This window comes from Phalaenopsis equestris, unplaced genomic scaffold, assembly GCF_001263595.1.
Source record: "Phalaenopsis equestris unplaced genomic scaffold, ASM126359v1 Scaffold000002, whole genome shotgun sequence".
NCBI lineage: Eukaryota > Viridiplantae > Streptophyta > Magnoliopsida > Asparagales > Orchidaceae > Phalaenopsis > Phalaenopsis equestris.
This window is the reverse complement of record NW_018164444.1, coordinates 43,966,589-43,978,577: the sequence shown is the minus strand read 5'-3', so window position 1 is coordinate 43,978,577 and position 11,989 is coordinate 43,966,589. Positions and strand designations below refer to the sequence as shown.

The window sequence follows — 11,989 nt, the reverse complement described above, 5'->3', positions numbered from 1 at the left end:
ATGCAAAACACTTATTTTATTTCCAAAATCGTTAGAGTGAATATTGGAAAGTATTTATCGGCACGGGGGAATGGATTTTAAGCTGACAACCAAAATCAAACCGGTCAACTGCGAATCATCTACCTCGCGGGAGAGGTAGGGTTTTGCTGTCCACAATGGCTGCCTTCGCACAGGAACAGCTGGACGCGCTGGTGAATGGCATGTATCGCGAGGTTTACCAGATATATTTCTACGGCTCTAGTTCTTGTCTGTTGTGTTTCGTGAAATCTGTTTTTTTGATAGGACTGTTTGATTTTTACGACATGAAATCGACATGCGAATTGGGGTTTATTTTGTTTTTTGTTTTTTCTTGAGGCAGGGTTTTCTGGATGAGCAGTTCCAGCAGATTCGGGCGCTAGATGAAGGGGGGAGTCCTGATTTTCTTGTAGAGTTGCTTGGTTTGTTCTGTGCTGATGCAGAGAGGATTTTGAACGAGCTGACCGGCTTATTGTATGTGTCCTTTTTTTTTCTTAGAATGGGATTGCTGGTTTGGTTTTTATGATGATTTGATTGAGATTGAAATGGGTTTTGGTTGCTTTTGATCAACAGAAATCAACCCATTGTGGATTACAAGAAAGTGGATGCTTATGTCCACCAGCTGAAAGGAAGCAGCGCAAGGTTTGTTTGATTTATTACTATGAATACATGTTGTGACTTGGTTTTGTGCTTTATCTTAGTTTGTTCTTTTGGCTTTTTGTTTGTGCATTTTGCAGTGTTGGTGCCCATAGTGTGAAATTGACGTGCATGCTTGCTCGTGAATGCTGTGATAAAAATGACAAAGAAGGGTAGGCGGTCGATCCCTTGTCTTTGTGAAAACACTAGCATGGTCACTGCAATTTATGCTTACTTTTCTCTCATTTTGGTTTTGTATTGATGTTGAAACATTTCCCGTTGAATATATTTTGTTCATCATGTCATGGTATTATCATGTCTGAGGAATATTTCTTGAGTTATTGTATTTGCAACTGCGAGAAACCTGCGGAAGTTTTTTTTTTTCTTTTTATGTAATTTTATATTAATAATAAAATTGATGATAAATTGAAACATTGCATTCTACTAGTTGAAGATAAACATTGAAACTTTTTTTGCTTAAGTGTAAGTAATTTACAAATGAAAAATAAAAATGAACTTTATAAAAAATATGCCAACTATGTGATTAGAAAGGAATTTTCAGTAGAAAAATAATGCTAGATTTCCAAGGCCAAGTTTTCAGCAATAGTAGAATGCTGCTCTTGGATTTTCAACAAGATATATTGATAACGTCTTAGGGCACCTAGAAAGTGTTTAGGAAGTGATTTTAGTGGGGAGATAATTTTGAAGTGGCTAAGTAATTTTAATACTGGCATTCAACAATGTTTGCATGGGGATAAGTGTTGTTCGGCGGTTGTCCCTGCCAAAAACAATGAGAAGAACCACGAATAAATGACATATGTGCAGCAAGGAGGTTCACCGTCTGTTCATGAGCAAGATATTTATACACTATTTGCAAAAGGAAGATGATTCAACACTCATAAATGATGAAATCAAATATTACAATCTCCATAATACTCAAACAAAGAAAAATTCTTCAAAACAGAAAAAATCCACTCATATATAGGTCTCTAATAGCAAGAATCCTAATTGGAAAAAACTAACTAGAAAAAAAGGGCTAAAATCAGGAATCAGCGGAATTTCCCACGATTGCAAGATTTGCTGCAACCTTGTGGAATCTGTCATTTGCTTGATTAATCCTACGATATAGACAAAAACGTGGGACCCCACAAAAAGCTTAAGCGTTATTCTTCCGAGACAGGAAAAGCTTCTTCTTCTTCTTTTCTTGAAACTTCTGGTATAGATCTACCATCATAGCAAAATCATCACCATGATGTTACTTAGACAGTCCCACGATAAAATCAATGCTCACATCCAATTCATTCAACTTTAAAACACGCTTGTCCTTTCAAAGTCAGTCCTGATTCATCTTTTTTTGCACAACCAGAGCTGCAACTGCTGATAGACATGTATTCTATCGAATCAAGCATTGACCAATCAAGCATGTAACATTATTTTTCTTGCTCTTTGTTCTTGGCTGGGCTCATTTGATAAACAAGTATGTTTGGAGAAACCGACCATGGCATAAAATCTATGGTTGGTTGGACCACTCTCAATGAAAACCACCCTGGAGATGAACTGTCAGTCAAGGCATCCAATAACTCCTTCAATAGGGGACATCCCTTTTTTGTCATTTGCTTCTTTTATTCACTGTCGTCTATGAATATCAATGTTGGTCTTGCTAGAGTCTTGATAGTGTTTCAGATGATATCATCTGATACTAGAATGGTATCATCTGATACTAGATGATACCATTCTAGGGCCTCTTGAAAGTGTTTCAGAAGCGATTTTAGCAGGGAGATGGTTGTAGAGTGCCAAGAGAATGATAATATGGGCAATCGATGATGTTTGGATGGCGATAGGTGTTGTTAGGTGGTTGTCACTGCTGAAAACAATGAGAAGAACCACAAAATGATGAGGTACGGGCAACGAGGAGGTTCACCACATGTTTCCGAGCAATATACATACACACCACTTGTAGGAAGAAGAAGATATAGCACTCCTAAAGGAGGAAATAAGAGATTACAATCCCTGTAATACACAAATATCCATTTTTTAAAGTATCAAAAAATTTTCATGATTTAAAGTTAAAATTTAAATCTTTAAAATGAAGGATCTGTGTTCACTCTTTTTTCTTAATGAAGTGTTGGATTTTTTCCCCTCTTAGTAGAATACCATGTTGTTTTTAATAGTTGTATAAATATTCCCAAAATTTCAAAATACTTATAATTATTATGTAGTCTTAGAATTCTTAGTATCATCATGGTTGACCACCTCTATTTGCTGTCCTTGCTGACATCAGCTACTTTTGCCTACCCCGGTCACCTACCATTGTCATAACATATGTGAAGCATCTGCTATGTCTCTCTTCCAATCATCTCCCATCAGTTACCAATGGTTTTTTAATAACATATATATGTTTTTTATTTTTCATATCATCCTAGCTCCTTTATAGAACATCAATTCCCAAGCTTCATTTATCTGCAACTAACTCTTTAATTAAACAACCTTAATCAATCAAGGTTAAACGCTTTCATCTCCTCTACGGATTGTTATTTTTTTCATTTCTTCCCTTTATGTTTTGTTGGGTTTTCATCTTTGTTTCTAGAGGTTACGGATTTACTTTATTGTTGCATTTTCTTTAGTATCGAGATCTCTGTGTAGCATTGTGGTGTTCGGTTTTTGTCACCACAGTCCTTATTAGAAATGCTTGATTCCCACAACCATGCAGGGCACCTTTTCTTTTGAAGCTAAAATGCTTTATAAATGATAGAATAACTCCAGGACTTTTGCAAGGCTTCATGAGTCTCCTAAGGCAGGATGTCATAAGAGTTGTGTGGCCTATAATGTTGGAAGCTACGAACCACTGATACATTTTTTGGAGTTATTATTCATTTGAGTAAGCATTCTTAGTTGAAATTAGGCAAGCAAATGAAAAGGACCATGGAGGTTCAACGATAATACTATGGTTAAAAGAATTAAAACTTTGAGTTTTTGATGGTTGACCGCTATACAAGTTACTATGGAAGGATGCTGAAAGGGTTTCCTATTATTTGTAACTAAGGCAATGTGCCATATGCTGGAAGAGTTCCCTATTATTTGTGTCTAAGGCAATGTGCCATATTTCCAGGTTGCTCAGCACTTTTCGAAGTAACATCAGCGGTAGAAACTTGATTCAGCTGCTTATGTCGATTTTCTTTACAGTTATTTTTCTTTCCCTTTTATCTACTGTTAACAAAATGTTCTACAATGCCCTCCCATATCAGCAAAGTATCTCATGGTGTTTGAACCTTTATTGGGAATGATTAACTTTTTATATAGCACTTGACGTGGTAGATTTATCACTATTTTCAGCAATCATCTTCAACTTTACTGATAGAAATTTTATCCACAAAGCTCTAAATAGTAGTTTTCTTACAACAATGATCACCGACATTACCAAAAACGACCTTATAATACATTTTGTGTTGTTGCATGATTCATCTATTTTGCATAAGATGACTTTTTGAAGGCTTAAGGGTTTGTTTGGTGGCATGCATTTAAAATGCATGTATTTTAAAGATGCAAAGTGAAATAAGTATAATGCATTATGTTTAAATTGAGATGATTGATTGGAGGTAAACTTATTAAATAAATACAGTAAAGTAACTTTTTTTGCTGCAAGTATAGTATGAGGTTTGGTATCTCAATGAAATATAGTGAAATTACCTCCTGTTTTTCTATGTGATATAAAATAAAATGTAGATATATTAAAATAAATTGTTTATTGTACTCATCCATGCCTCTATTTTATAACAACATGCAGTATCAGGAATCAATGTTAAATCCATATTCATTAATATGCATGATGGTATATAGTTGGTGGTTGCCCTAGTTTCTGCCAGGAAAATGTAAAAATCACCACAAAAATAGGAGATGTTACATATTCAAATAAGCAAGATCTTGGTTTTCTAATAAATCATACAGCTGCAAACCTTTGCGGTTGTACTTTTCTGGTGAGATTTCTTCTTAAAGTAATGAAGTTGGAGAGCCACTGCAATCGTGAGCATGGTGTCAAATCACTTGAATCACGAAAAAGATCTTCAATCGACCCATTTTAACATGCTTTTTAAGCTTTGTTTGGAACCGCTTTTTAAGCTTTTGCTTTTTGAAAAAAAATTGTAAATTATTTTCTTAATTGGTTTTGTTCTAATGCTTATGTAAAAGTGCTTCTATTCAAACTCCATTTTTTTGGCCATTTCTGATAGATATTTACATCTGAATTTAAACTGCTTCTTTTCTTAAAACAGTTTTTAAACAAGCTTTTATAAAAGTAAAAGCGCAGTCAAACAAATCCTTAGCATATTTTTTTAGCAATTTCGATAATTATTGTTATCATTATTTGATGGAGGAAAAAACTCTTTAAGTTGAAATCAAAGGCGGTGACGTGATTCAAAGCAAAGTAGATGCGACTAATTTGGCTGCTCTTTTTTGCAAGAAAAATTAACAGCTCAAGTATTTGAAGTCCAACAAAATTTTAGTTTATATTGACTTTATTGCCTTCCAAACATTTAAAAGGCACGATGCATGTAAAGCTTATACTTCACACCTATTTCCCTCCAACCAAATAACCCCCAAGTACTTATATTACAGCTTGTGCACTCAATAATCTATCTCAAATTGTTTCATTCACTTTTGGGTTCATTTAAGCGATGTTTGGTAGGACATTGCATTCCAAACACTTGGAAGCTAAGATACATGCAAAAATTATACTTCACACCCATTTTCTCTCCAGCCGAATAGCCCCTAAGCGGTTATATTACACTATGTGCCCTTAAAAATCTAACTCAAATTACTCCATTCACTTTTGGGTTCATCTAAGGGATGTTTAATTGGCTGCAGAAGGATATTGCATTTCATTTCTTGCATTTAACTTTTTTGTTTTTTATTTGAAGAAAAAATGCTAATTAAGATATTGTGGGATTTGACTTACTTCATAATCTTTGTTTTTATGACATTTGAAAATCACCCAAATTTAGAAATTTTCAAATCTCACATTATGTACACTTGCATTTCCTTTCCACTATTGCCGATGCTCGATGCCGCCATTACTTGAGATTGCTTTCATTTTTGCCTGCTTGCCTTTGTTGCTACCAGCCATCTGCTGCTATCTTTGCCACTGCTACTTGTCGCCTCTAGACGCCGCTCACCAGTTCCAGCCTATTTTCACATTTCAATGGATTTATAAAATATACATTATATGAACGTAAGAAAAAAAATTCATTGCATTAATCCAATCAAATAACTATTTCTAGAATGCATGCATTCTAGCTATTCTGCATTTCTGAAATGCTTGTATTTTTAAAACATCCAACCAAACAGTCCCTTAGTGACTACTGACCAATGACAAATTATATAAATTGTTGTTTTAGTGATTTAGCCCCCATCTCATCTGAGTATATTTTTTCAGTAGTTACATGTTGTAAGTTAGTTTACTTTAGAAAGCCTTGAACACGTATGCTCTTTTTTACTATATTATTAGAGCTCACATCATGGTGTTTTTCCCAATTGTTAAACATCATCAAACTGAAAATCCATTATACCCCGTTTGAATATTCCAAAATTTCTAATTCATTTGTAGGATGACCATACGCTTGCAAGTTTTATTTTAACACTTTTCTATTCAGTTTTTCATTTTATTTATGCATCCTACACGCTTCACCAATCACGTGATTCACTCTGCTATATTTAATATTTCTCTTTGCTCATTATCTCCTTACCTGTTCTAATATCCTGTCCACTTATGATGACTCATGTTTTTTTTCGTGATTTTTCAGCTAACTTTTTTTTTCGTCTAATCTCTTCCACCTGTTTTTCTTTCTTGCTTTATTGTTATATCTAATTCCATTATTTATTAGATCCAGAGTATTAATAATCTCTAAGTTGCAAAAAAGTCAGATTATTAATATTAAATACTTGCATATCACTTTAATGGTTTCCCTTTTTAGCTTAGTTAGCTCATCGATCCATGCAGCCATTGGTGATAAATATGTTAGCTCCTTGCCACCATTCTTCCATGGAAACCTCTGCCTTAGAAACTTATTTCTGTTGGTTTATGAGGCTTTTACTATTTTGAACATCCTAAGTATGCTTGAGTTTTACCTGGTTCTTATCTCATTGGGAACTTCTTGATCCTAGATATTTGAACCTTGGTGCTTTATTTCCTTGTTTTTTGATCTTTGTAAACTTGGCCTCATCTATTCATTATCTGCTATGTTGATTGTTTAATGTCTTTATTTGATAATGTTAGCTCACTGTGTACAGTTTTCCTGTTTGGTACAGTTTGTGTTCATCAGTATCATTCATTGCATTTATCCTTACAAAAAGCAAATTTTTCTGATCTTAGCTTTGCAATTTAGAATCTAAAGCCTCTATTTTGCTTTATGCTAGCATGTTCTTGGTTTTTTTTATAGCAATATTATAGTTGGGAATCATAGAACCCGCATAAAGTAAATTATCTTGAAGCTAAGATTTTGGGCCTATCTGTTAATCCTGGGATTCATTGTTATCAAAGCTTATTGATTATTGGGGGAGAAAAAGGAAGATTTACATACATACCACTCAATTAATATGTGTTTGCATATCATTCACCTATACTTCAATTTTTACATGTATGCCACCTTACCTATGCATGAAAAAGTGCATTTCAGTTTTTAAAAGTTAAAATAGTGATATTTTAGATGTAATATGAAAGCTTTGAGTGGTATAACTGTAAAGGCAACGTTTAGATGTTAGAATTGGGTGGTATGCATGTCAATGCCTCCAAAAAAAGGAACTTTTAGATTATTATATGTGTAGCAAGTGAGTGAATTTATGTGAGTGGATTCCATATATTATGAAGGGCAAATCAAGATGAACTTTAAATATACTAGTCTCCTGAATGATACGAACATGTGAAACCAGTTATTCTTAATCATTATAATTTTTGTTTTCAATTAACCGAGGGTCAAGATTTACTGTATGCTGAACAATGTCATGAATAATGTTTTTGTTTTTTATGGCACTGGTCTTTTAATGTTAGCCCCAACCAGCCTGTAACCTGTGTTGTTCTCTTCTATTTGCTAATCAATGAAATTTAATGCTATCTTACTTGGTTATTTATATTGCAACGAGATGCAAAAAGGCTACGATTATTCTATGCATTTAAGCAAAACTAATCATTTATATCTGTTAATACAGAATTTGATGCTTTTATTCATAATTAGGTGTTGCATGTTTTCTTTTTATTTATTTATGAAAGAAATCTTTTTTTGATGTCAGTTGCTTGCAGGCCTTGAACCTTGCCAAACAGAGGTTTTATGAGTTGTCCAAGAGATTTAATATCATGATTCAGGTGACCGATAGCCTGCATTATTTTTTAAACTTGTTTTATGTGATTTTATGAAGATTACCGAGTAAAAACCTTCTTTCACACTGATGGTTTGTATACTCTGTTGAAAGGCTTGGTAATTATAATTATTTACATGTGCACTAAATGATTCTACGCTCTTTTTAGACGCTTTTCACTCCTCTACATAGCTGACTTGCTCGTCTATAATATGACCCCCTTGTACTGTGACCTTCGTCATTCATAAGCTATGATACAGATGTTTATCGATCAATCTACATCTTTAGCTTTAAAATGGCCAATTGAGTAAATATTATGAACTTTTTAGATACCCACGCTTTTGATTATTTAATTACTGTTAGATTTTTATTAAACGTAATAAAGGCATGCATCTCTTGCTACTGCTAAAGCCCGTCTCATGATAAGATGATGCATAGGTCAATAAATAAATATTATGATATTGTTGACCTCATTTTTGTGAGGTCTTCTCTTCTCCTCCTTAGAGCCTAGGATCTAGTTCTAGGAGTTCTTATTGATCGTCTTAGAAAATTAGAATTGATACCCACACTTTTAGAAAATTCTAGCCAATTCTTATTTTTCCTTTGATGTCTAGCATCTTTGGCACAAGACCATCGTCTTATGAACGAGCGGTTATGGGTTATTTTGCAAAGACTCAAGGGAAAAGTTCCTAATAGGACTTCAAGCCTTAGGAAAACATCGTCACGACTTTTCCGTCACATCACGAAATCGAACTTCAATTAAGCCCAGAGGAGGGGGGCAAAATGCGAACTTTTCCGAACGACCTCCGATGACAAATTGGACTGCTCCAACGCGTCCGAGATACCAATTTTGGTAGGAAAGAACACCTATATTGTCATATTTTTGGCACGAGAAAATTGACACGCAAATCGATGAATTCGTCAAAACGACCTCTGACAGCAAAACAGACAGCGCCGGTGCGTCCGGAATATTGAAATTACCTAAGGAGGACACCTATTTTTGCTAGGGCGCCGCACATGGATAAATCACATGAAATTTGATATATATATATATATATTATATAATTCTGTTTTTTTTCTCTAAACCAAAATCCCTAAATCACACGGTTCACTCGATTGCTTTTTCTTCCCGTTCGCGAGGCCGGCTCGAGCTTTCCTTCCTCTTCGATCGTGAGCCCTAGCCGAACGGACAGAGCCCCTCGCCGATCGCGAAGATTCGGCTTGCGGTCCCACTCCTCGTACGCCTGCAACCCTGCGAAAAGCTTCCACCTACTCCCTCCGACGCGCTCCGGCCTTCCCCTCCCACGCCTCGATTCTCGTCGTCATCTCCTCACGCGAGGTTTGTCGCTTCTCTTGGCTCGGCTCACCGCCCAGGTAAGTGACGGGAAACACACCTCCTCTTTCCTGGCTATATAAACCCCATTTTGGAGAGTTCCTAGGGCCGACCGAAAATTTTTGGAGAGGGTGGAGGTGCTGCCAAAATCTCCTCTAAATCTCCTTGGTTCGATTTTTAATTTTTGAAGAGGGTGGAGGTGCTGCCAAAATCTCCTCTAAATCTCCTTGGTTCGATTTTTCTTGTTCTGTTTATCTCGTGTGCTTGAGCCCTTTTGGAAGTGCTGTGGAGAAAATTTTTGGACTTTTCGGAGCTGAAACTTTTAGGAAAAGGGGAGGTAAGCCGAAACTTTTGGGGAAAGAGGAGGTACTGCCGGATTTTCTGCTTGTTTTGTTCTACACTTTGACCGAGTTCTTCGCATTCCACATTCCTTGTTGGTCCACTCGATACCTTTGCTTGGCCGCTTGTTTGGCCATTGAGATTTTGGGTTGGTTCAAAAGAGCTTCGATAGAATGAGGTGCTGTAGAAATATTTCTATTCTTGCATTTGCCTTGAATTTACGCCAAGAGGTCATACTTTCCTCTTTTACACAGCGCATAATAGCTAAACTTAAAGGAGCAATGAATTTACAAGGTGTACAGGTTTAATTTATATTACAACATTTTATTTTTCCAGCATGTTATATTATTTTCATAACCTATTATACTATTTTCTCAGTATGCTATATTGTCTTTTCTTTCTACTGTACACTATACTGCTCTTTTCTGTTATACTGCATGCTTGGTTACTTTGATACACTATGCCTCAGATTATGCTAATCTAGCGTAAGGTTACACTGAGCCTCCAATTTTCTTACACTAAAACTAAACCGGGGATGCTTGTTGCTTGCTTTACTCCATCTTCTTCCTCTTCTCTGACATTTCCGACGAGGAACAACTTCAAAGTGGATCTGCAACAGCTAAACATCAAAACACATCACATAAACACATTCACATCACCTATCACCTTTTTTAGTTTAAATAACAATCCATAGGGTCACTCTCTAGGTTTTTTTGTACAACTCTGTTGTACGATTATAAGTCCTAACGCTTTAGGATTCCGAGGTTACCGTGCAGTACTGTGTAAATCCTCCTATATTTTTAGGTTATTTGCACAGTTCGATATTGTGTAAACATAAGTCCTAAATTTTAAATAATTTGCAGGATTGAAATATTAAACTACATCTTTTCAAAAGATATAAAGCCAAACATTAGGACAGTTGGGACATCTCCGGGGTTTCTCCTGGATCTGTGATTGATATCCGATATCCCCTACTTTTTTTCCCTTTGGATTCCTTAAATAATTGTTCCTATTTTGAGCCATTCCTATTTGATTTTCCCATGTCCAATCGTGAAAACCTAAACTTCGGAATCTCGAAAATTCCTCTTTTACACAGCGCATATTAGCTAAACTTAAACGAGTAATGAACCTACCAGGTGCACAAATTTAATTATATTGCAACATTTTATTTTCCCAACATGTTACATTGCTTTTATATCCTGTTATACTACTCTTTATAGCATGTTATACTCTTCTTTCAGAATGTTATACTGTCTTTTCTTTTTATTGTACATTATATTGTTATTGTTCTTTCACACTGCATGCTTAGTTACTTTGATATGCTATGCCTTAGTGTAGAATAACCTAGTGGTTAGGAGCATATTCAAAACTAAAACTAAACTAGGAGGTGCTACTACGAAGAGTTTGGAGCGAACATCGCGGGCAGCGCGACGAGGAACAATTTCCTGGTGGATTTGCAGCAGCGAAACACATTCATGTCACATAAATACATTCACATCACCTATCACCTTCTTTAGTTTAAATAACAACCCATAGGATTACTCTCTAGGCTTTTTTGTATAACTCTGTTGTGTTGTACTAAGTCCTAACGCTTTAGGATTTCGAGGTTACCGTGTAGTACGGTGTAAATCCTCCTTGTAAATCCTCCTATATCCTCCTATATTTTTAGGTTATTTGCACAGTTCGATATTGTGTAAACATAAGTCCTAAATTTTAAATAATTTGCAGGATTGAAATATTAAACTACATCTTTTCAAAAGATATAAAGCCAAACATTAGGACAGTTGGGACATCTCCGGGGTTTCTCCTGGATCTGTGATATCCCCTACTTTTTTTCCCTTTGGATTCCTTAAATAATTGTTCCTATTTTGAGCCATTCCTATTTGATTTTCCCATGTCCAATCGTGAAAACCTAAACTTCGGAATCTCGAAAATAAAACCACCTGATCTTAATCAAGAGTTTTCTTAAGTGATTTCGATCATTTAAGATATAATTAACTATATGGGTTTGCCTCTATAGGGAACCAGGAACCCAGATAAAATAAACCTTATCTAATTTTTTATGTTAGGTAGGGGAACTTGTTGGCCTTTTTATAAAATATTTCGCAGACCAAAACGGATGTCACAAATTCTTTATTTTAGGTGATTGAATTCTTATTACAAGTGATATATTTATTTTTCGGGATATGTGTATTACTTGTAGTATTGTATTCAATCATCTAAACTATTTAAAATGTGAGACTCGTTTGGTCTCACCTATTTTAAAATTAAAATGTTACTTTTAAAAATAAAAAAGGGTTATATTCATATTTAAATTATTTT

The 11,989-nt window shown here is 35.1% G+C and overlaps 1 protein-coding gene across 1 annotated transcript; it reads left to right on the top strand.

Annotated features, from left to right (window-relative positions):
* LOC110035016 (histidine-containing phosphotransfer protein 2-like) lies at positions 1-8,002 on the top strand (the record flags this gene model as incomplete). The annotated part of the gene is given in 5 exon segments (XM_020739256.1): positions 1-212; positions 359-489; positions 589-657; positions 753-824; positions 7,930-8,002. Coding segments are annotated over 5 exon segments (402 nt in total), but the record flags the coding sequence as incomplete, so codon positions are not given.
* Between the last annotated feature and the right edge of the window lie 3,987 nt (positions 8,003-11,989).